The following is a 24,847-nucleotide window of genomic DNA, read 5'->3' on the forward strand; positions in this document are numbered from 1 at the left end:
CTACTCTCCTTTGGTGCCCTTGTGAGGTAGGAGGGGCAGTTCCCACAAACGAGGAAGCTGAGGAAGGAAGTGAGGATGTGGTTTGTCCCAGGTCACATAGCAGTTAGGGACAAGGCTGGGACCAACATTCAGACCACCAGCCCCTGTTTCCAACTTTTCCTCAGACCAGAGCTCCTGAACACGAAACCATTCACTGTTGACTGTTGTCTCCTACATAAATGAGGGTGTTTGGCTGCCTGCAAAGATGCAGGGCAGACTTTGGATGGGAGCTCCTCAGCTGGACGATGGTCTCTCTCCTCTGTCCTCCCAGGTTACAGGCAAATACTATAAGCACTCTTTGACCTTTTTGTTTTGTTTTAATGGTTTCTGGTTATGTAAACTACAAATGTATTCTGGCTACTTTTTGCCTGGGTAATTGCCTCCTCCCTCCCTTCATGGCATGAGTTCTCACAGGGCTGAGATCAGTGTTTTCTGGAGGCTACAGAGAGGTTTGAGAGGTGTCCCTGCAGAATTAACATGGCCTGGTCGTGCCAAGGAGACCTCAGTGACGACTAGTTCCTTCTGTTTGCCTTTAGCCTACGCCTTGTGGAAGTTGCTTGTTCCTAGTGATGGAAGATGGATGGCCTGTGTGACACAGCACGTTCTGGAAGTCAGCTGCTGATCTCCCCCTTGTTGACGGGACAGGAGCTTGGGACTTTGTGGAAAGTCTTGGATGCTCCCTCATAACTGCTACCCCTGTGCTAAGGATCTTGCTCTGGGCCTTCTTTTAGCTTTAGAGAAACACAAAACACCACTTTTAACACCCATGCCATCCAAGCTTTGAGTTTTCAGGATCCAGAAATTCCACAGAACCAGGAGGTCTGACCGATAGGACCTCAGAAGTACAGGAGCTCTGGGTGTGCTAACTCCGCAGAGAGAAATGCAGCGTCATCAGACCTCCGTGCAGGAGTTCAAAGACAAAGCTGCTCATCCTCGTGCCCAGATGCTCCCAAGCTGGTGACAACCCTATGTGATGGGTTATTTAGATAGTACTATATTTAGCATTTCTGGTGGGGGAGAGGCTGTAGTTTCTTGCTAGGAGAAGCAAGAATCTACAGTGCTGGAGTATGCTTGCATCCATTCACCCACAGAACTACTTGGCAGGCTCTATTCTACATGAATGGGACATAAGAGCAGTCTTTTATTCCTACCCTATTGATTCATCTATACAAGGGAACATAGTGCAATTGAAAGGTGTTCTGGTGAAAACAGGGAGGGGCCGCTCAGGGCAGCGGGAATGGGAAAGCTCAATCAAAGAAGCAATAGTTTAGCTGGACCTGAGCAGGTGAATAAAGTGGGGCAGGTGAAAGATGGGAGGAAGATGTTTGAGGCAGAGGAAGAAGCCTGAGCACAGGCATTAGACAGGGAAGCTCATGAGGTATTCGGGGGAAAAAAGGATGGAGTGTAGGAATGGAGGAGAGTCCGGGATGTGGCCAGAAAAGTTATTTGGGCCAAATTGTGAAAAGTCTTGTATGAACTTTATCCTGTAAACAACATGGATGTTTTTAAGCAGGGGAGTGACTTCATGAGGGATGAGGGTGTCTTTTCCGTTTTCGGTTGTCCTTTTGTTTTGGCTAACTCTAGAACAACGTTCCTCAACCTTGGCACTATTGATATTTGGAGCTAGAGAATTTGTCGTGGAGGCTGTCCTGTGCGTGGTATACCTGACCTCTACCTACTAGGAGCCCACAGCACCCCCAGCCCCTGCTATCCCCGCCCAGTTGTGACACCAAAAGTGTATCAGGATATTGTCACATGTCCCCTGAGGACGATTTTGTCCATTCTCCCTGCTCTGCTGCTGCCTGCCCTCCCAGCTGAGAGCTGTTCTAAAAGCAAGCAGTCTAGAAGAATCAGTTGGAGTAAGAAGTAACAGGAGACTGGAAGTCCAATTCAGAACAGGTTGTAATACTTCACATAAAGGAAGTTCTGAACTAAGGCAGCAGAGTAGGAATCGAGAGGAGATTCTAGTTTCAAGGGCAGGGTCTCTGGCATGTTCTAAGCACCTGAATGAACGTGGTTGAGCCTGTGTTGGTGACTGACTGCAATCCCTGGGTGAAACTGTGAATGTTGGATGGGACTTGGAGGGACGGAAGGAGCGCTGGACAGGGAGTAAGCTCTGTTTCTGGGTCCATTCTTTTTTAGGGGCTTGAGTTGGCCTACTCCCTTAACTTGGCTAGATCTCAGGGTCCTTCACATGTGAAGTGTGTCTATAACAATATCTGTCTTAAAAAACAAAAAAAACCCCTGTCTTTTAAAGGGTTCTTGGGCCTAATTCCAACCTTCCACACAATGCAAAGCAATGCTCAGACACCATGAAGGTGTCCAAGAAGTCAGAGTTAGCAACAAATCCCACTGGCCAAGGGCTCAGTTGTATAAGACTTGAGATGCCAATTATAAGCCCCAGGCTGTTACCTGTGCTTCTGAGTGCCTGCTACAGATGGGAGGTTCCAGTGACCATCTCCTCAGATTCCATTAACTTGCTGGAGTGGCTCACAGAACTTGAGGAAACACTTAGGTATGTTTATCGGTTTATTAAAGGAGATGATGTAATATACGAACAGCCAGATAAAGAGAAACATGGGGCAGGATCCCAAACAAAGGAGCTTCTGTCCTTGAGGAGCTTGGGACCTGGCTTGGTGGCACGTATGGGAGCATTAGGGTTCTCTAAGCATGCAAGCTTGCCCAGGAAAAGCCAAAAAGCTGTCCTCAGATTTTTATGGAGACTTCAGTACATAATGATTACTAAGTTCTTGGCCATTGGCTAATTCAACCTCCAGCACCTCTCCCCTCCCTGATGTGAGGGGTGGGACTGGAAGTTTTAACCTTCTAATCACATGGTTGGTCTTCCTGGCAACAACCCCCTGTCCTTAGGTGGTGTCCACAGATTACCTCGCTAACATAAGAGACACCTTTACCCTCTTATCACTCAAGAAATTCCAAGCGTTTTGGGAGGTGTAAGCCAGGAACTGTGGACAAAGACCAAATATATGAGAAATCTATTCCGGTCTTCTAAATGATCAAATATGTGCTACTTATTAATCACAATATTGCACCTGTGCTTTCTATCCTATGGAATTCTAAGATTGCAGGTTTGTGGAAGCCCTTTGAAAACTGTCATACACTTTCTAAATGAACAGGACTTTCTGGCTGTACAACAGTTAGGAGTGAGGGCGGGGTGGGGAGGGGGGGACAAGCGTACGCGAGACCTGAATGGAGTGGGAAGACTCTGGACGGTGTGCCTCCTCCAGCTGTGGGCTTGTGGATGATGAGGCTGGAAAACACTCAGCTCATGAAGCGCTGGAATGTGGGGATGGGACGTTGGGACTTGGCAGGTAGAAATCTGCTGGTGATGTGGTGATTAACATCTCAGCTGTGAGGGGTGGATCTCTGTCACAACACGATGCTGTTCTCCATCCTTCTGTCAGCAGTAAAAAGAGACTCTAGAGCTGAGCATTAACCAAAATATGAAGGTGCCGTGTTAAACACAAGCAGATGGTGGATCCAGCAGGAGAGGGAATGACCAAGAAAAGTGGTCTATTTTAAACATCTTATTTTTCCCCAGAGAACATTCTCCTTTCATCCATTTCCCAGGATACTTTTGACTCTAGAGAGCAGTGGGTCCTTGGGCGAGGCACTGATTTTTGGGGGGCCTTGTTTCCCTCACCTAAAGGAGAAAACCTGGGGTCAGAGGGAGGCCTTTCTGATGAGCCACCAACCAGGATCTTTCTATGGATGTATTCTGGATCAACACGAAGATTTGTGCCATAGGCAGCTCTTGGGAAGCAAGGAGGTGATTGATGAATGCAGACCTAGTATTGGAACTTCCTTTAGTTCAGTCTACTCCTTGGGAAAACCAAGGCCCAGAGAATTTGAGTGATTTGTCCCTGGAAGTTCTCTTTGGATGCCGAGGGAGGTCTGCACCCCTTGATGACCTGTTTGCCAGACCAACACACCTTCCACACCAAGACGTGGTTGCCTTTAGCTGAATGTTTCCAGCTCCATATTTTTCAGTCATCTTGAAAAGGTTTAATATGACTCAACCTGTGTCCAGAACTGGAATGGTTGCTTTTATTTCCTTCTGTACAATCTGTTTATTGAAGGTGGTAACTGCTTGGATCACTTACCTTTGTTGGTGGTGTGGTCATTCTGTTGTGCTGTTTCCCCAGGCTCTCATCTGTGCTGTGCTGGGTCTCCAGGGAGACCTTGGGTGCATCCTATTTTAACGCCTAACTAGACCTGGGAAGAACAGATGTGATTCAGGCTTTGTCCAGAACCTGGATGATTAAACATTTTGTATGTGTACCTGGGATTGGCCCATGTTAAAATAGGGATGTATCCACTCACTGTTCATCCACCAATGCATTTGCTAAAAGCTTACTGGTTATCTAGTGTGTAAGGCATTTGCCTAAAAGTGGGAATTTGTTGAGGAATTGTGTAATTGCATAATTGCAATCATTGTCCCAGTTTCTGAGCAACTCCAGATTTAAAATGTTTCCAGTTCAAAAGCACTGCGTACATAACAATTGTAGAACATGCTTGGATACTTGGTAAGGAAAAGCCCAAGACTGGAGAGTGGGTGATAAACCCTGAAAGATGGCTTTCCAGAGCAGCAGGACTCACATGATGGTGAGTTAACGCTGCTCAGGTGAGCTGAAGAGGCAGCAGGCAGAGACTTCCACCATCATGTCCAAAATGTGGTCCAGCAGCACATTACCTGTGTAGTTTCAACAGCAAGCACTCTTGATCCCCTCATTTCATATGTCCTCATATGGTTTTCTGTGCTGCCTGTTTGGGGGCGGGGAAGGGAAGTTTTAGATGGAGAAGATGAACGTACATTTTCTCATTTTAGCTCTTCTCATGGAGATAGAACACCCCCCTTGCCCACTCCATAATCCTTTAGAGGATTTCACACCAATCACATCTATCCTTCTAAACCTCTAAGTCTTTGCTGGGTGGTCACATAGAGGTTCAGGTTAGCTGTTCTTTCAAGCTGCACCCCCACTTTTCAGCTGGACCTGAAGCGACTGTGAAACCACATCTAAATTGGTCTCTAAAATGCCATCACTTGGCATAGAGGACATGAGCTAACTGATCATCCTAGACCATCTGTGGCCATCTGACAGTAGGTTTGGTTGGAGAGTTCTATCCAGCATTAATATTGAAAAAATGATGCAGTACCAGGTAGGCAGGATGCGTTATTGCTGATGGCTGCCCCAGGATGGAAATTAGAGGCATCACGTTGAGCTCTTTGGTAAATGGTGATTTTAGGCAGCAGACACCCATTTACCTTTCTAACTCTAAGTCAGAGTCCATTTCATGGCTGCTACTCAGCGAATGTGTGTGTTGGTTCCAGAACATTTTTCCCCTTCCCCGAGGTCCCAGCAGTAAAGATGCTATTGTGCCTCTTTGCTGATGTACTCAGATTGAACATTCCCTCTTGATTCTCAGAGTTAAACTTCTCTGCTCTCTAAAACCATAAATAAGCTCCATATTGCAAAATATAGCAGAAAAAGCTGGAGAAGGATGAAATAATATATGAATTAAGAGGATTCAGAAGCTATATGAGTAGCACTAAAGTGTGGTGGAAATGGCATATCAGCAGTCTGGAATGGTAAAGTACCGAGTAAATGAAGTAGTAAGAGGAATAGTCAGAAGAATTTCAAAGACCATTTTTTCAGGGGCAGGAGCAGAATAAACAATGTCCCTGATTGCGTTTGCATTGTGAGTGCTCACAGGAGGACAGGACGTGAAGGATGCCTGAGAGAAGATCTAACTACACCCCTCTTGAGGGTTTTTTTTTTTTTTATGTCCGTCTGTAAGTATGGACCTTTTTTGAGTAGAGTTGACACACAGTTATGTGAGTTTCAGGTATACAACATAGTGATTCGAGAGGTTTATTCATCATGCTGTGCTCACCGCAAGTGTAGCTAGCATCCATCCCGATACATTGCTGTTCCAGTATTGTTGACTGTGTTCCTTCTGTGCCTTTTATTCCATGACTTAATCATTCCATAACCGGAAGCCTGTACTTCCTTTTCACCCATTTTGCTGAACCCCTTACTTCCCTCTCCTCTGGTAACCATCAGTTCTCTGTATTCCTGAGTCTGATTCTTTTTGTTCATTTTTTTTTTTTTTTTTTTTTTTTTTAGTTTTTACTTATGAGTGGAATCATGGTGTTTGTCTTCCTCTGACTTATTTCACTTAGCATAATACCCTCTGGGTCCATCCATGTTGTCACAAATGGCAAGAGCTCATTCCTATGGCTGTGTGATAATCCAGTGTGTATGTACCACATCATCTTTATCCATTCTTTTGTTAATGGACACTCAGGTTGCTTTCGTATCTTGACTATTGCAAATAATGTTGCGATAAACATAGGGATGCATGTATCCCTCCGAATTAGTGTTTTTGTTTTCTTTGGGTAGGAATCATATGGTATTTCTATTTTTAATTTTTTGAGGAACCTCCATACTGTGTTTCCCGAGTGGCTGCACCAGTTTGCATTCCCACCAACAGTGCACGAGGTTTCCTTTTTCTCTGCATCCTTGCCAACACTTTTTTTTTTTTTCCATTCTAGGCATTCTGAGAGGTTTAAGGTGACCTCTCATTGTGGTTTTGATTTGCATTTCCCTAATGATTAGTGATGTTAGGCATCTTTTCATATGTCTGTTGGCCATCTGTAGGTGTAAGTACTGATCTTTTAATTCTGCAGTTAGAGCATCACCCTCATGTAGAAAACCCATGTACAGTTTTCCATTGGCCGTGGAATAATAACAACCTGTAAGGTGCCTCCCAAGAACCTCCTGCATGTCTCTCACTGAGCCCTTCCCCTCTGTGCTCTGCATCTGGCCTACACTGCCTGGCTTTCAGCTCTTCTGGGAGCACTACTCCTTTCTGCCCCAGGCTTGTCTATAGCTAACCTCTCAGCCTAGAATGCTCCTCCCTCCTCACTGCCTAGCCAACTCCTTGTCCATCTAAGTTTCACCTCGATTTGTGCTTTTTCAGCAAAGCCTTTCCTGATGATCTGGACTAGGTGAGGTCCCCTGTTGTATGCTGGGAATGTCTGTGCTGCTAAAGCAATTACGACCATTGAAGCAGGACTGATTGCGTAATGTGGTTGGATATCCTTGAAGATAGGGCGTGTCTTTTTCCCCCTTCTGTGTCCCAGCACCTTGCACAGTGTTCAGTAAATACTCATGGATGAGTGAATGAACTAGAGGCCATTTTCCTGCCGATAGGACTTTTAGCTTATGGGAATATGCAACAGTGGAATATTTGTTGAATAGTCTCAAGGTGTGTGTGAATCCTGGGGGGGAGGGGGAGGTTGGCATGGCTTGTCCTATGAAATGAAGATTGAAAGCTGACTTCAGTCCCAAATGCAAGTGTGTAAGGCATTTAGTTCTAAGATCTCTTAGAGGCAAAGGAAGAACAGATCAACATACTCATGTGTTGGGGGCAGTTCCCCAAATTTTCCCCAGAAAAGAGTGGTTGTTCCTGTGCATTTTCTCAGTTAATGTAGGTCAGCGAATTCTGTTTGCAGAAGAGAACTTAGCTTGAAATGACTTCAGTGCTGGCTTTAGTTGCTTACAGAGGTCATAGAGTGGAACAGGTTTTAAATTAAAAGGGAAGCAAACAAACTTATTCCTGACTTGTCTAGGGCAGTGACTTTCTAATAACTATTATGGTGATTATAAATTAAGACTGGTTCTCTGGGGAGAGCAATATACTAGTCTTGGATGGTAGAGATCAGCAGTTTGTATTTATACAGCAAGAGAGGAAAGCAACTATCCAGTGATGGCATCATATATGGAATTAAAAAGTGTTTTGGAGAGCTTAGGTGGAAATGAAGACGTTGTGCTCTGGAAAACAGTCTCAAATGACTTAAACATGTGTGATATGATTGTGGGTTGCTTAATTCACATGCTTGGTCCTCTGTACAGGGAGAGTTCCCATTCAGGAACTATAGTCATGTTCGGGAAGTAGGATTTTAACAAAGGTTCAGCTGCTTGGTAAGATCCGGGCATATATTTAGCTGCATGAAATGTGCTAGCTTTGAGCAAACCTTTCTTAGCATCTTTAGCAGGCAGGTTAAATGGGTTTGATGTTGCAGCCTTACAAAACCAACTTGCCATCCACATGCAGGACTTTGTGATCTTTCCAAAACTTCAACAGGAGCACATTGCTTTATAACTGTTTCTAAGCCTCCGGTATAATTGCATTTCCTATCAACAAGCGTACTGCTGGATAAAATGACTTAGCAATGTTCCCCAAACACCACGCACTTGCCATCTTGGTGTCCGTTTGTCACTTGAGGACATACTCTTAAAGTTTGCCTTCACCAGTCCCACGGAGATTTGGTTCTTCATTAGCTTCTAACATAGATAGTGAATGTAGATGAAGACGGAATTGTGACTGATGATGTAATCAGGTGTCAGAGTTGTCGAGTTTTTGCTCAAAAGATGATGTGCTATAAGCATGTAAAAAAGCAAATATCAAAGATAGGCTTGTGATGGCCAGGGCCAGGTATAGATAGATCTCTTTTTGACGTTTGACTTTTGTTTCATTTAAATAACAGGAAATATTGGATTTTTATGGTAACTTTGTTATTTAACTATGCATTGATCCATTACAGAATGAAGCTCACTTCTTTGCCTTCCCCCCCCCCCCCCACCCCGTCCTTTACTCCAGAGATGCCAGGTGGCTTTTTTTCTATCCCAATCTCTATCTATGAAGTTAAAGTTCTTCCTGGCATCCGGATTAGCTTGGTTCTCTCATTGAGGAAGGAGCATGGAACAAGTTCAGTAGAGATCTGGATTGGGGCTCAGGGATCTACCTGATGGCCCAGCATAGGCGTGGATTTTAAGTTACTTGTCAGCTCTGGACACACAGAATATTGACATATAATTTCCTCTCTCTAAGTTATAGAGAGCTTCCCAGTGAGAAGAGCATTTGGGGGAAAGGGAAGGCTATTACTGGTCTGGGAAGGCTTTCACGGGATAAATAGGGAAACCAGGAAGCGGGACTTGCTGTTGGAGGAGGAGGAGTTAAATTCAGGAAAGAAATCCTAGGAGTCTGGTGTATGTTCCCGTGATGCGCTGTGTGCCCATGGTTCTGCTGGGATTACTTGGTTGTATCTGTGCTCCCCTAGAGAGGGGTGTCTCCACGTGTCATTCACACCCAGGGCCCCAGGTCCTGCTGCATTTGACAGGAACTAAGCGCTTACTCTGGGCCAGGTTCTGTGCTAAATGTTTTATATGCATTAGTTCATTTAATCTGAACAGCAACCTTAATATGGAAGTTATTTCCGTCCTTGACAGATGGGGAAACTGAGCCTGTAATAGAAGTTAAGGCTAGTAGCTGATTCCTGAGTCCTTTTGAAAATTTTTTTTATGAAAGTATAGTTGATATAATGTTACATTAGTTGCAGTGTACAACATAGCGATGCAACAAGTCTCTACATTATGGTTCTCACAAGTATAGCCCATCTGTCCCCTTAGAATGCTATTATAATACTATTGACTGTATTCCCTATGCGGTAGCTTTTACCCTCCTGACTTACTCCTTCCATAACTGGAAGTCTGTACCTCCCATTTCCCTTCACCCATTTTTCCCATACCCTCAGCCCTCTAGAACAGTTTTGTCCTATTTATGGGTCTGTTTCTCCTTTATGCCTTTGTTTTGCTTTTTAGATTCTGTAAGTGAGAAAATAGGATATTTGTCTCTCTTTTTCACTTAGCATATATCCTCTAGATCCAACCATGTAGTCACAAATGGCAAGATCTCATCCTTTTAATGGCTGTATATTATTCCATTGTATGTACAAACCACGTCTTCCTTATCGGTTTGTCTATTGATGGACACTTAGGTTGCTCCCATAGCTTGCCTATTGCAAATAATTCTGCAATAAACATAGAGGTGCATATTTCTTTTCAAATTACTGTTTTTGTTTGAGTAAATACCCAATAGTGGAATTACTGGATCATATAGTATTTCTATTTTTAATTTTTTGAGGAACCTCCATACTGTTTTCCACAGTGGCTGCACCAATTTACATTTCCACAAACCATACACGAGGGTTCCTTTTTCTCCACATCCTCGCCAACACTTATTTCCTGTCTTTTTGGTTATAGCCATGCCGACAGGTGTCAGGTGATGTCTCGTTGTGGTTTGGATTTGCATTTCCCTGATAAGTGATGTTGAGCATCTTTTCATTTTTCTGTTGGCCATCTGTACGTCTTCTTGGAAAAGTATATATTCAGGTCCTCTGTCCATCTTTTTAATCATTTTTTTTGTGTTATGTAAGTTCTTCATATATTTTTGGATGTTAACCCCTCAGATACCTGAATCTTCCTTGCTCTCCAGTTCCTATAGTGGGAGCCCAGTACAAAGGAAGGGAAGATGCCCAGCAGCATACTGGTGGGGATATTCTTTATTTAGCTGTGCCCCCCTCTGCCCCCGTTTGGGAGACTAATCATTGGCATGGGATTCAGGATGCAGCTCATGTCTGGGCCCATGAACATGATCTTCAGGCCTCACATGTGGAAAGGATAGTGGGTGGTCCTGCTTGGATGGGCGAAAATATCTAGTCTTTGTCCTCCAGACTGTATTACGCAGAAGAATGAGACGTGACACCCTTCCTACCGTAAGGGCAGTTAGCTTAAGGTGTCCCCATGGTTTCTACAACATGGCCGTGCCTGCCAAGTACCATGCGCTAGGGAAAGGGCTATTGTCATGGTGCTAAAAAGAAACTGTCGGCTTAGTTTGGAAGTGTTTTTCTTCCCCATCCGTGAAAGTATTGCTTCAAAATGGACACTTTTACACCAAACAGAGGACATCACTTATGACATCTTTGCAAAGTGTGTTTTCCGAACCCCATTTATAGAACTGAGCTATGAATATCTCCATGTGTTTGGTGAGGGGTACACGTTTCTCTGGCCTAGAGGGACCCCTAGTCTCGTAGCCCTGGTTCTCTGCTTCCTGTCGTTGCACATTGCGCCTGGGCTACAGGCAGGGTTGGGGAAGCCGCTTGCCGTCCTTGGCTGGTGTGGTCCTTCCTGCCTCGGGCGGCATCTGTGCCCCACGTCTCCCCTCCCTGCCTTTTAACAATTGTTTTTCTTTGGAACTCGCAGCCTCTCCACTTACTTCAGTGCTGGTCACCTTTAGTTTGTTGATGCTGTCCTCCGTGACTGATCATAGACTGGTCTTGGGTGCAGAAATTCGGTGGCTTCTGTGTTGCTTCAGGAGTAGAAGCTGACCGACATGATATTGCATCTTCGAGTTCTAGCACAAAATTCATGTCCTGAGAAGTGCTGTTTGCCTACTTTGTCAGTTTTAGCAAAAGGGACTCCTCTTGCGCCCTGCAACTGGAGCCCTGATTTTTCAATTACAGAGCAGAGATTTCAGTGCCTGCCGAACCATGGCATCACGTCAGTGCTAAGGGTACAGCTGTGAACAAGGCTGACCGTGTGCCTGATGTTTGTGCCCTACTGTGGGGAGGAATGGGGGGGGGGACAATTTGAGTCAGCCACCAGGTTAGGCTGGGGGCTCCCCTCTGGTCCCTTCCCAGGGTTGGTGCCCAGACCGTGCTTTTAGGTCAAGATGACATTGCAACCCAATCTTTAGTCTGCCTGATTCTTAAAGTACCTAGTGGCTTAATTTGGCATGTCATTGTAAGTGGCTTTTGGCCGTTTTTCTCGTGTGTGCTTATGAAACCCCTTACCTGTGTAAAATGCACACTCAGTGGGCCCTGGGCTGCTGTGATCAAGTTAATGTTTCTCCACGAGGGGGAGACAGCAGAGGACTTGAGGTCGCAGATCCTTTGCCTGGTCATGGCTCTGACCCTGCCTTCTCACTGTGAACTTGGGCAAATTGTTCTGTGCTTTTCTACCCTCAGTGTTCTCTGTGATGGATTAGTGATAAACCTGCTCATCTTGAGTTTTAAACTAAGATGAAACAAAGTACTTGAAGTTGCTTATTTTAGTGTAAGGTTGTGGAGAAGCCACATTTAATAATGATAGGATGTGAAGGTTTCCAGCGTCCCTGTTCTCCTTTGCCTAGAGTCCATTTTGATTCTGAGGCTCCTTCTTGAAACAATTTTTTTTTTTTAAACTCTGGCACATTCATTTGAAGCTTAAAAAAAAATACAGTGCTTAGGCCCCACTCTGAGATTTCATCTTACTCAAGTGTGGAACATGGGCATTGGGGTGTGTGTTTTAAGATCTGCGGATAATTCTTAAATGCCAACCAGCATTAACAATCCCTTCTCTCAGGGCTTTGGAGTTGAAGTAGGCTAGATCCAATTATTGATTTTTAGGCAAAGCATGGCTATCTATGAACAATTTGTAGGACATCGAAAGGATTCCAGTAACCTGGAAACACCTTAGGCTTGCGATTTTCCCATTCCCTACTTCTCTGCAAGATCCCATCCGATCCTGCCTTCTAGACTACACCATGTACACAGTTATCACTGGCCCTGTTGCCTGATGCTTACAGTGCTCTGATAATGTGGGATTGCATTTCATTCTTGGGACCGCTTGGTGAGGTACACCTTTTACCCACGTTGTACAGCTGAGGAAACAGAGGCTGAGAACCTTACTCATCAACTTACCCAGGCCAGCAAGTGCTGGTTGGAATTCTTACCTAGGCTGCCTGACTCTAGAGCCCATAGGCTCAGCCACACTATTGTACTGCATCATGATGATGAGTGCAAATAGGTAAAAGTGGCCCCCTTCTTGATGTGGCATTTACATTTTAGTGCAGGGGCTTTCTGGAGATGATGTTTTTAGCTCAGGATCAAGAATATTCGGGCTGGAATTTCAGGCTCCGCCACAGTGGTGAGGAGAGGCCTCTGGGTACGTGAGGGTCTGCGGTGCCTGTCAGTCAGTTACCAAGTGAAACCACAAGCCTGCTAGCTTGCGAACCTGCCTGCACCTTGGCTCCCTCTGCAGAGCTGCCTGGTTCCCACCCCCAGGGATTGACGCAACTGGTCTGAGGGGTTACATGGCACGGAAGCTTTAAAAGCTGCCCGGGTGGTGCTAACCTGCAGCCTGGGTTGAGCATTCCTGCCCTGGGCAGCCATTCCCTCCAGCTGAGAACTGCCTTTGCAGGCCCTGCAGATAGTGGGGAGAGGCACCTGGTTGGGGCGGGGCGGGGGGGGGTGGTGTACAGGTGGCTGGAGAGTAGTTCTCATACCGATGGGTCACAGAGACCTCTGCCTTCTCCAGTTAATACACAGGGCTCTTTCCAAAAGAAAAATCACAAGTTCTTTGATGATCAAGTCAGACTTCTATCTCCTTAGGACGGAGTTAAGCGTTGTTAAAAGGGGGAGTGACAAGTTGAGTGGCGCTATAATTGGGTTATGTGGGTCAGGCTTGTCTTTTCCTATAATCTCCCTCTCGGAAAGCTGGTGTAGAGGTCAGATTTGTTGGAAGGAATTCCTTGAAGGTGAGAAAACAAGCAACACAGAACCTTGGTTCTAGAGAGTTTCTATCTGGCCTGTAGAATTGGTGACTTTCTGTTAAAAGAATATATTTCACTGTTTTCTCAGACATTAGGAGAAACCATGCTAGTAGAGTGTATATGGGATGCTGTTAGCATCCTCTGCAAACCAAAACTGTTTTTTGTTAAATTGAGGTGAAATTCACATAACATAAAATTAGCTACTTAAAGTCAACAGTTCAGTGGCATTTAATACATTCATGGTGCTTGCCGTGCAAACACCATCTCTGTCTAATTACAGAACATTTTCATCGATCCAAAGGAAACCTCCCTCCAAATCCTGTGTGTCTCCACAGTTCCGGTCTGTCTTCCTCCAATCTTTGCTGGCTACTGCGGTGCTCCCCTCTCCCTTCTTAGCCTGTTTTCTTGGCTGTTTACTCTGCATCGATCATGTCCTGCCTTGTTTGGGATCACAGAGGCAATGGATCTTCCTCGGGTGGGTAGGTCTGGGAAGGGAAGGGATGGTGGGTTGTTTGCTAAGTCAGCATGTAAAACAAAATTTGATTATTTAAAATTGCCCTTGTCGATCCTGTCAATTGCTCATCAAGTGTGGCATGCATGACGTTGGGTAAACAGCTCTGCTCAGTAATTTCTAGACACTTTAAGCTGAGAATCCATGAAATAGGATAAAGGTGGGGAAGCGGGAAGCTGAGGGGAGGCCTGCCTGTAGATGTTACCCTCTGCACCATCACAATGCAGGGTTTACTTCATTCTGCTTTAACAGTGAACCGCTATGATCTCAGCGCATGTCCAAGTGTGTCTTTATTGTGGAGTTGGAGGAAATAGGATGGCATCTAGCACAGTGGGCACAAAGTAGGTGCTCACATGTTTCCTTGATTGGAATCTAGAGCTTGCTTGATCAGGTGTGTAATTCACAATGTCCTTTAAAAAGTGACGGGAGCCTTTGGCCATCTGTTTCCTCAGTTGGCATCAATTGTTGCCGCCTTCCCTTTTCTTGACTTGCCTGCCCCTGCTGAATAGCTATTACTCTCCTTAGGAATTGGTCACATCACCCTTTAGAATATATTTTTATGTGGATTGCCTACCTAACTGGATGGCATGTTCTATAAAGTCAGGGTATAGATCCCCATGTTTCTACTTCATTACATGGCGCTTATCACAATGTGTTTTCCATGGAAGCCAGATGCCTCATAAATGCGTTGTTTATGGATTCCTGTCTCAACAGACATTTAGTGAGCATCTACTATACGCCCAATAGTGTATCTGAAAGATCTGGCAGTTGTGGGGCAAAATGGATGTGAAAGAAATGCCTGCAAAACCATGAAGTTAATCCTAGAAGAAGGGAGCTGCAGCTCGGAGTAAGGACTAACCCGGGAGGGTGCAGGGAAGGTCAGGGTTCAGTGAGCCCAAGGACTTGGAACTTGGACTCTGCCCACACGGACAAGTGAGGGAAGGGCGTTCCGAGCTGCGGAAACCTCGTGTACAAAGGGCAAAAGACCTTCACTGTAATGGCCAGATAGTAAACCTTTCAGGCTTTCAGGCCACAGGGTCCGTGTCACGACGACACGACCATCCTCAAAATGCAGGAGCAGCTGTAGACCGTATGTGCGTGGAATGTGTGCTTGGGCTCCAGTAAAACTTCATGGACACCAAAATTTGACTTTCGTGTAATTGACATGTTGTCATCTGGATATCACTCTCCTCCCCCTCCCCAGCCATTTGAACATTTAAATGTTTACTTACCTCCTGGGCTGTACAAAAACAGGTGGCACACTAGATTTGGCCCAGGGCTCTAGTTTGCTGACCCATGCACAAAGGCAGGGAAGGAGGAGCATGTACTGAAGAAGCAGAAGAGCAGGTACTTAGGGGATGCAGTGGGTGTGCGTGGAGGCTGAGGGTCTCCATTTCTAACACGCTTGCAGGTGATGGTGAGCCTGAGGTCCTCACTTAGAGCAGCAGAGAGCTCAAGCATTATTAGGGCGTGAGGCTGTGCTGGGTTCTGTGGGATGGGAAAACAGACTGTTTTCTTCCAGTAGCTCTTTTCAGTCTCCTGAGAGCGAAGAGATTTATACAAGTAGATAAATCGATCCTCCCAGAATACGAATCAAACAGCTAGTGCCAGGCAGTGAGGTTTCCAGGTGCTGGTGCAATTAACAGGTCAGGAAAGGGCACGTGGACAGCAGGGGTCCGGCCAGAGGAGCCCCCGTGTGAGCTGGAACTGGGCCCCTTGGCTTCCAGGATGTCCACCTCGACGATCTCCACATACCATCCTTCCCTCCGTTCCTGTTGGGATTTTCCTCATTCTTCTTGTCCCTTTTCCCTTGAGCCATTCCTGACCCCATTTACACGGTGTGGAGACATGGAGGACAATTTCTTGGGTGTGCTGTTCTCCCTCGGCCTGGACGGCAAGTCCCAGGAGCGAGCTCGGAGGGATGACAACTGCAGTGAGGCTAAGGAAAGATCCTTCACCTGAGGCGTGGGGACAGGATCTGAAAAGTCCTTGCAGCGGGGTGGAAGGTAGGTTTACAGGACCTAGGAGGAGGAAGGTTAGAACACCTGAGGGGAGAAGAAATGTTGACGGTTGCAGTTGGCAAATGCTCAGATTTTCTCCGGAGATAGCTCAGAGCGTTCTTAATGTCTACTCCAAAGCATTTAGGGGTACCCTAAAGCTCTAGAGCATCTTCTATAAAGATGCAATCAATACAGCACGCTCAGAGGCAGAGAGAAGATCCTGTGAACTTGCTGCTTCATAATGCAAAAACCGACTTTGGCTTTGTATCCTGGGCTGGGATATCAGGGATGCAAATTGGGGGTGGCTTGTGTTCCCATGAATGAGTGTTGCGAGTCTGTTGCCTCATGACTTACTCTTCTCATTGGTGAGTCCAAGACCAGTGCAGTAAGGGCCAGGGGCTTGCTTTTAAAGAGGGCAGTGACCATCTGGAGGAGACACTGTAAAACAAGCCCATAAGAAAGCCCACTGGCTGTTTGGGCCCAGGCAACGGACTGGCCGCAAGCTCTGGACTTGGAGCTCTCCCTCCACAAGGGAGGCCAGTTATACTGACCCAGACCCACGTTCTGGCTGGCCTTTTGGTCATGTAAGGCTATTAGTTTCAGGTTTGCTAAGACTTTTCTATGGTCATGAAACCGTGTGTGTGTGTGTGCGCGCGCGCATGTGCGCACAGCCAGCTTCTAAAGCAAACAGGCCCTGTGGCGATCACATACCTATAAAATACAGAAATTTGTCGGACAGATGTAAGGCGTGCTGCCAAGAGTGACCGCCAGCCGGCCCAGATGCTGCCGTTCGGTGCATCTGAGCTGCGGTTCCCACGGCTGCACATGACATTCACCGTGGGAGCTCTTAGGTCCCCTCGGATTCTGAGTTGGTCTGAGGTAGAACCCAGTCTTGGTGTTGTGACATTCTTAGGTGATTGTAGTGTGCAGTCCGGGCCGATGGCCCCCCTGCTAGATCCAGAGGGCTTACTCACTAAGGGCTGTGTTCTCCCCTGCGGGAGTTGGCCAGCTTCATGACCTTGCAAATCCCGTAGCAACTGGGGGAGCTTGAGCAAGGTTTGGGGGTAGGTTTGTGGCTTAAAGAATGCACAAGTAAATTGAGGTTGCTGACAATTCAGGAGTATGTAAATACACTTTCAATTTGCTTACACTTTTTTTCACTCCTGCAGGAAAATGGCTTTGTCCCTGAATGCAGCATATCAGAGCGGAGGTTCCCAAGACTTGAAGACGGGCTCTTCGGTCTTGGTCTTGGCATGAGTTGTTTTTTCTCTCATCTGTAGCACACTAGACGCTCCCTCTGACATTGCTATTTTGTCCTGCCCTTGAGATGAGGATGCAAAGCCCTGGTGAATGTAACCAGATGCAGGCTTGGCAGTCTTGCTGGCAGAATGAGAATTACATTGATCTGTGGCATCCTCTTAGGATCTAGAAAGTGCCCTCTGTCCCCAGTCCTGTGAGTTACTTGTCATGGTATTAGAGCACTTTGTGTTTTGAAATGAGAAGAGAGGAAGGTGTGTCAAGGTGGCTTTACAAGTTCTCCGGAGGGCCCCTCAGAGGTAGCAATACCCATGTAGACACCTGAAAGCTTTATTTCTATCTGACTTTTTTTTTTTTTTAATCTTCCAGTACACGAGGGTCTGGATCCCTGACCCTGACGAAGTATGGCGCTCAGCTGAATTAACCAAGGACTACAAGGAGGGAGAGAAGAGCCTCCAGCTCAGACTGGAAGATGAAACAGTAAGTGCAGGTCATGGAAGCGGGGAGCATGGGGGTCTGGGTGGTATGCTGTGGGCTGGAGCTTCCCCCGCAGAGTAGAGCTGCTTGAGCCCCTGGCATCTTTTGGTTGCTGCTGTTGATCACATATGTGCAAGTGGTAAACCATGCTAGTCAGTACATGCCCACTGGTGTTGGCAGCTGAGAGATCTCTGGTGGCCACGGCAAGGATCTTCTCCGTGGAGTAGCAGGAAGGGTTCCCTTCATGGGGCTGAGGCGTCAGTGGGAGGTGGCGTGAGAGAGCGCGCGTGGGAGAGTGGTTGGAGCCCTGGCCCCAGCCTGTGTGGGGATCGGGGCCCCGGCTCAGCCGTCGCTAGCTCTGTGCCCTCGGGCAAGTTAGCAATCTTTCCATACCCGTTACTTCATCTGTTCAATGCGAGCCATGGTCTGTCTAGGGTGCTTTTGAGAGTATGAGGAGTTGCTATGAGACGTGTGCTTAGAACCGTGCCTGGCACATGAGCCCTCGTGTGCGTGAGCTGCTGTAGCGGGACGGATGGCTTTAGCAGTTGCCCTTCAGGGGGCTTCATCAGAAGGAAGACCAGGTAGTTAGCTATGAAATCTTCCTCTGATACACCCTGATTATCCTGAATTTCTTGAGCTTTTTGCAACCACTCTCTCCGTGAGGTGTGCATTTCACAAATATTTGAATACTTGGCTGTGCGGGTCTTGGGGGTGTGTGTGGCCCCGCCATTGGGGGCTGGGGCACAGAGGTACAGCAAAGTGCTGCGACCCATCGCATGAGGCACAGAAGCCGGTGGATAAGGTGGGGGACAGAAAAGAGAGGGAGCCTGAGGAGGGGAAGGGGTCATGGGAAGGAGCCGGCCGTCGAAGACTCCGGGCGGAATGAGCGGGCAGAATGTTCCAGGCAGGAGTGCTGCGTGCGCCAGAGCCCCGAGGCTGCATGGTGTTCCCTTTCCGTGTTGAAGGAAAGGAGGCCTGTGCACCGGGCGCTGTTTGAAGAAGGGGTCAGAGAGGTGGCCCGAGGACGAGGGCACAGGCCATTTGGGCAGGGCTTACAGAGGGGGAGCGTGTGAGGGAAACCAGTGTTGGCAAAAACCTGGGAGTATAGTTGACACGCAGTGTTAGGTTAGTTTCAGGCATACAGCGTAGAGATTGGACGAGCTTACACCTTGTGCCGTGTGGGTATTAGGCTCCATGAAATAAGTCCTACTGAGAAAGATGAATGCCACATGGAATCACTCGTTTGTGTGTTTTGTTTTTAGATTCCATATGAGAAACAGGTTTTGAAGGCAGTGACAGGAAGAAACCAAGAATTGGCTTTGGGGCGGGTTACGTTGCAGGGGCTGTTGTAGAGCGCACATTGGGGGAGGAGGGAGGCTGGAGTGCTTCTGGCCTCCCTCTGAGACTAAAAGTTGGTACCACATCACTTAGCCTTTGATCATTGACCCTCTTGCTGTTTTTTCTTCTTTCAAGCATCTTGGTCTTGTCTTTTTAGTTAGTAATGACCTACTTGAGAAACGGACCTTGTCTTACCCTTTGCTCACATAGTACCTACTGTGGTTGGTGATTAACTCATTGATTAGTAGAAAGATGGAACATCTCCCCTTACTAGCTTCTGTTTATATCCCCTCAAGCCTATCACTTGGTAAAACTGGGACACCAAGTTAGATTTTTACACCAAGGTGTGCACGCCTCCCCTTCCCCTTCCTGGCAGGCAGACTTGGCTAGCCGCCTCTTGGTTTGGAGGTGTGAAAGAAAATTCCCAACAGATGGAATCATGTTTACCGTGCGGAATAACTTCCCACCCCACACCCCAAACAAAATGAAATTAGTTCACCCACTTGAATGGTGTAACTTCTATTCCAACATACTTCATTTTAGATGATCTTTTAAGTGGGTGGGTGTTTTTAAAGGGTTGTACGGAGGTAGTGAGGAATGACCTGTGTTGCTAAAACAGAGCAGATGCTTGTCTCTCCAGCTGAAAATCTGCCCAGCATGACTAATCCTGGAGGCTGCCCAGGACCCCCCCCTCCCCACCTGCTACTTGGCCAGTCAGCGTGTAATCAGAAGGGATGCCTGGGGCTGCAGATTAGCGGCTCTCAAGAAATAATGTGCTCTGAACGTCCAGCTCTGTCCAGGTTCCTTGCAGACTGTGGTTTGTCCACAGCTGGCTGCAAGTGGTTACTAGGAACGACGAAGCTGAGCTGTGGACCAAAGGCAGGAGGGCAGAAGTTAGAGGACTGGCCTCTGCAAGTTTGAGGAGCATGTGCTCTGTAGCCAAGACCATCTTTGATGTATCAGGCTGGCCGAAATCCACCTCGCAGTGCTCCCCCACCCTCCCTACCACTGAAGTCCAAGAGTGTGGGTTGAAGTACGGTGGCAAAGGATGAAAATAAATTCATTCTCTTCTGGAGCAACAGTATCCTTAAGCCCCAGCTTCTACCTTACTGCTTGCTTGTGTGCTCAGCTCAAGGTGGTCAGGCTCCTCGGAGAGGTTTCTTCAGTGTTGCTTATTATTTTAGCTGTGGTCAAATACACAAAACATAAAACTGACCACGTTAACCATTTTTAAACGCACAGTTCAGTGACATAAAGTACCTCCACATTCTTGTACCACCATCCATGTCTGGAAGTTTTGATCTTGCAAAACTGAAACTGTCTCCATTCAGCTCTAACTCCCCCTTGCAGCCACTGGTAACGGCTCTGGGCACCTCATAGAAGTGGAGTCCTATGTCCCATATTTGTCCTGCTGTGTCTGGCTTGTTTCACTGAGTGCAATGTAAGTTACTTTATATTTAAGCCTATGGGAGATTTCTTGGAAAAGGATAGCATCCTCTCTTTCTCCCCGCAGCTGTGATGGGTGCAAAGTAGCCAGGTATGCGGACCCTAACACAGTGCTGCTTTTAAACTGGATCAAGCATTTCTGTCCCTGTTCGCAAACCTTGGTGATACAGAGTTCCCTCCTTGTTTGCCTGGATAGAGAGTTGTGCCTGGCAGGCCTTCTGTCTCCTGCCGCCACCTCCCTTGTAACTCCTGCCCTCTAGTGGCGGGGAAAACTCCATTTCCATGGTTTGGCATCTAAATTTTTTTTTTAATTTTAATTTAAATTCTAGTTAGTTAACATTGCAATATTGGTTTCAGGAGTAGAATTCAGTGATTCATCACTTACATACACCCCCCCACACACTGCTCATCATAACAAGTGCCCTCCTTAATACCCATCACCCGTGTAGCGCATCCCCCACTCACCTCCTTCCATCAAGCCTCAGTTTGTTCTCTGTTGTTAAGTCTCTTATGGTTTGTTTCCCTCTCTTCTCCTCCTCCCATAAGTTCATATGTTTTATTACTTAAATTCCACATATGGTGGGGTGCCTGGGTGGTTCAGTCGGTTAAGTGGCCGACTCTTGTTCTCAGCTCAGGTCTTGATCTCAGGGTCGTGAGTTCAAGCCTCAAATGGTGCTCCACACTGGGTGTGGAGCCTACTTTAAAAAAAAATTTCCACATATGAGTGAAATCATATGGAATTTGTCTTTTTTTTTTTTTTTTTTAAGATTTTATTTGAGAGAGCAAGCCCAAGGGGTAGAAGGGGCAGAGAGGGAAAGGGAGAAACAGACTCCCCGCTGAGCAGGGAGCCTGACACAGGGCTCGATCCAGGACCCTGAGATTGTGACCTGAGCCAAAGGCAGACACTTAAACTACCAACTACCAGCCAACAAATTCCAGGGCGCCTGGGTGGCTCAGTCAGTTAAGCGTCTTTATGTGAGTGACTTACTTTACTTAGCATAATACGCTCTAGTTCCATCCATGTTGTTGTAAATGGTAAGATATTCTTTCTGATGGCTGTAATATTCCATTGTATATTTATACCACATCTTCTGTATTTGTTATTGGTGGACACTTGGGCCCTTTCCATAGTTTGGCTATTGTTGATAATGCTGCTGTAAACATCAGGGTATAGGTACCCCTTTGAATCTGTAGTTTTGTATCCTTTGGGTAAATACCTAGTTTTGCAATTGCTAGATCATAGGGTAGTTCTATTTTTAACTTTTTAGGAACCCCCGTACTGTTTTCCACAGTGGCTGCACCAGTTTGTATTCCCACCAAGAATGGGAGAGAGTTCCCCTTTCTCTACATCCTTGCCAACACCTGTTGTTTCCTGTGCTTTGATTTTAGCCATTTTGACAGGTGTGAGGTGATATCTCATCATGGTTTTGATTTGTATTTCCCTGATGAGTGATGTTGAGCATCTTTTCATGTTTCTGTTAACCATCTGGATGTCGTCTTTGGAAAAATGTCTAGGTCCTCTGCTCATTTCTTAACTGGATTATTTGGTTTTGGGGTGTTGAGCTTGATATGTTCTTGATGGATTTTTGGGTAGTAGCCCTTTATCTGATATGTCATTTGCGAATGTCTTCTCCCATTCTGTAGGCTGCCTCTTAGTTTTGTTGACTGTTTCTTTCGCTGTGCAAAAGCTTTTTATCTTGATGAAGTCCCAATAGTTCATGTTTGCTTTTGTTTCCCTTGCCTCTGGCGATGTGTCTAGCAAGAAGTTGCTGTGGCCGAGGTCAAAGAGGTTGCTGCCTGTGTTCTCCTCTAGGATTTTGATGGTTTCCTATCTCACGTTTAGGTGTCTCATCCATTTTGAATTTATTTTTTGTGTAGTATAAGAAAGTTTCATCCTTGTGCATGTTGTCCAGTTTTCCCAACACCATTTACTGTCTTTTTTTCCATTGGATGTTCTTTCCTGCTTTGTCAAAGATTAGTTGACCAGAGAGTTGTGGGTCCATTTCTGGGTTCTCTATTCTGTTCCATTGATCTATGTGTCTGTTTGATTTATGCATCTGTTCTGTGTGACAGTACCATACTGTCCTGATACTTCCAGCTTTGCTTTGCTTTTTCAGGATTTTTTTGGCTATTTGGTTTTTGGTTTGGTTTGGCTTTGGTCTTTTGTGGTTCCATACAAATTTTAGGATTGTTCTAGCTCTGTGAAAAATGCTGGTGGTATTTTGATAGGGATTGCAATAAATGTGTAGATTGCTTTGGATAATATAGGCATTTTAACAACGTATGTTCTTCTAATCCATGAGCATGGAATGTTTCTCCATTTCCTTGTGTCCTCTTCAGTTTCTTTTGTAAGTGTTCTATAGTTTTCAGAGTACAGATCTTTTACCTCTTTGGTTAGGCTTATTCCTGGGTGTCTTAGTGTTTGGTGCAATTGCAAGTGGAATTGATTCCTTGATTTCTTTCTGCTACTTCATTGTTAGTGTGTAGAAATGCAACAGATTTCTGTACGTTGATTTTTTTATATCCTGCAACTTTGCAGAATTCATGTATTCGAGCAAATTTTTGTGGCGTCTTTCGGGTTTTCTACATAGAGTATCATGTTTTCTGTGAAGAGGGAGAGTTTGACTTCTTCCTTGTTGATTTGAATGCCTTTTATTTCTTTTTGTTGTCTGATTACTGAGGCTAAGACTTCCAGTACTGTGTTAAATAGTAATGGTGAGAGTGGACATCCCTGTGTTGTTCCTGACCTTAGAGGAAAAGCTGTCTTTCCCCCATTGAGTACGATAATAACAGTGGGTCTTCTGCATATAGCCTTTATGATGTTGGGTATATTCCATCTATCCTTGATTGATTGCTGACTGGAGTTCGTATCCAGTGTCCCACGGCCACCTTCATGGCAGGTACCTCTTGTGTGCAGGGGCCTCCCTGAGTGTGCGAGGAAATGGCATACGTGAGCTTGAAGGAGGGGAACGTGCCCCACCCGTGTGTCTGCATACCCAAGCCCTTGAACATTGGTGGGGCCAGGGCAAGAGGGTGGATGTAAGCCTCTATCTGTTAGTAAAGGCATCAAAATTTAAGTGAAACAGACATGGCTAAATTTTGACAACGAAAACATCTAATATATTAAAAATACATTTGCAATTCTCTACTATTCAGTCTCTATCTGGTTGCCACTGTAAAGAACCATTATCTTTAAGCATGTTGTGCCTGTACACATATATATAAACAGATTTAAGAGGAACATGAATTATGGACTATTTGCCAAATATTGCTCATGTCGTGTTGCCGTGGTTGCAAACACTGTCCTATTTTGTGAGTGCCTCTGGAGCCTCGGCCTGTGGGGAGGCAGGGAGCTGGATGTTGGGCCCGGTATTGGTGCTTCCATGTGTGGATTTTCTCTGCATTTGTGCCTCTGAAAGGCAGGATTAACATGCGCGTTTGCCTTTCCTTTACTCTAATCATCTTGACTGCCTGGTTTCTCCCCACACTCCAAAGTGGTGTCTCTCTCTGGCGTTGGCCGTGTTACGGTCCACAGACCTGCAAGGCACCTGGAGGCCATTGTCTTATTTCAAGGATGTGGGGCAAGAGGAGTGCAGAAGCATTTTCCTGGAGCCGGAGGTGTCAGTCACAGGAGTGTGTGTTGAGGGTTGCCGATCTCACCGTGTCGGCACTGAAGCCTGATGTCAAGTGGCAGAGTGACCACGTGTTCTTTCATAAGCTTCTAGTTTGTGTTTAAGATAATGGAGCCCTTGAAGATGCAGGGCCCAGGGAAAGGCACCTCTTACTCCGGTCTGAGGACGGTGCCAAACATATCCAGCTGTTACAGCCAGGACATGGCCAACTTGGTTCTTCATGTCAAGAAGCAAATGTTGCGGAAGAACTAGGACCACCGTACTTGGCCGTTGGTGTACTCGGACCTGTGCACCTGGAGAGTGCCCACAGGTCTTGTCAGCCCAGTTCAGGGGAAGTGTCAGCTGTATGCACATCTGGCAAAACCAGAGCTGAGAGTGGTAGATACTCTTGTCCCAGTAGAACTTCCTAGTGCAAGTGATTTTGACTAGTAGGCTTTCCTTTTTGTTTTACTGGTTATTTCTATTCTTCTAAATTTATTTGGTCACCTCATAATTTTTTGCCTTCAGTAGCTCACTAATCCACAGGTGTGACTGTCTTTGTTTAGATGCCAAGAAGTATGAAGAAGACTGTATTTATCCTGTTTATATTGTACATGTACAAAAAACATTTGAAGCTATAAAACAAATGGCACATAAAGATCTATTGGTAAATTGTTACAATGCAATTAGTTATCTTGCCTAAAGTAGGC

The 24,847-nt window shown here is 46.0% G+C and overlaps 1 protein-coding gene across 1 annotated transcript in view; it reads left to right on the forward strand.

The window, feature by feature from the left end:
• The window catches only part of MYO5B (myosin VB), a 334,133-nt gene that overhangs the window by 120,051 nt on the left and 189,235 nt on the right, over positions 1-24,847 (forward strand). The window contains exon 2 of the mRNA XM_034995772.1: positions 17,635-17,745. Coding sequence (XP_034851663.1) covers positions 17,635-17,745 — 111 coding nt within the window. The remainder of the gene's footprint in view (positions 1-17,634; positions 17,746-24,847) is intronic.

Source organism: Mirounga leonina, unplaced genomic scaffold (genome assembly GCF_011800145.1).
Source record: "Mirounga leonina isolate KUSES-001 unplaced genomic scaffold, KU_Mleo_1.0 Mir_93, whole genome shotgun sequence".
Taxonomy (NCBI): domain Eukaryota; kingdom Metazoa; phylum Chordata; class Mammalia; order Carnivora; family Phocidae; genus Mirounga; species Mirounga leonina.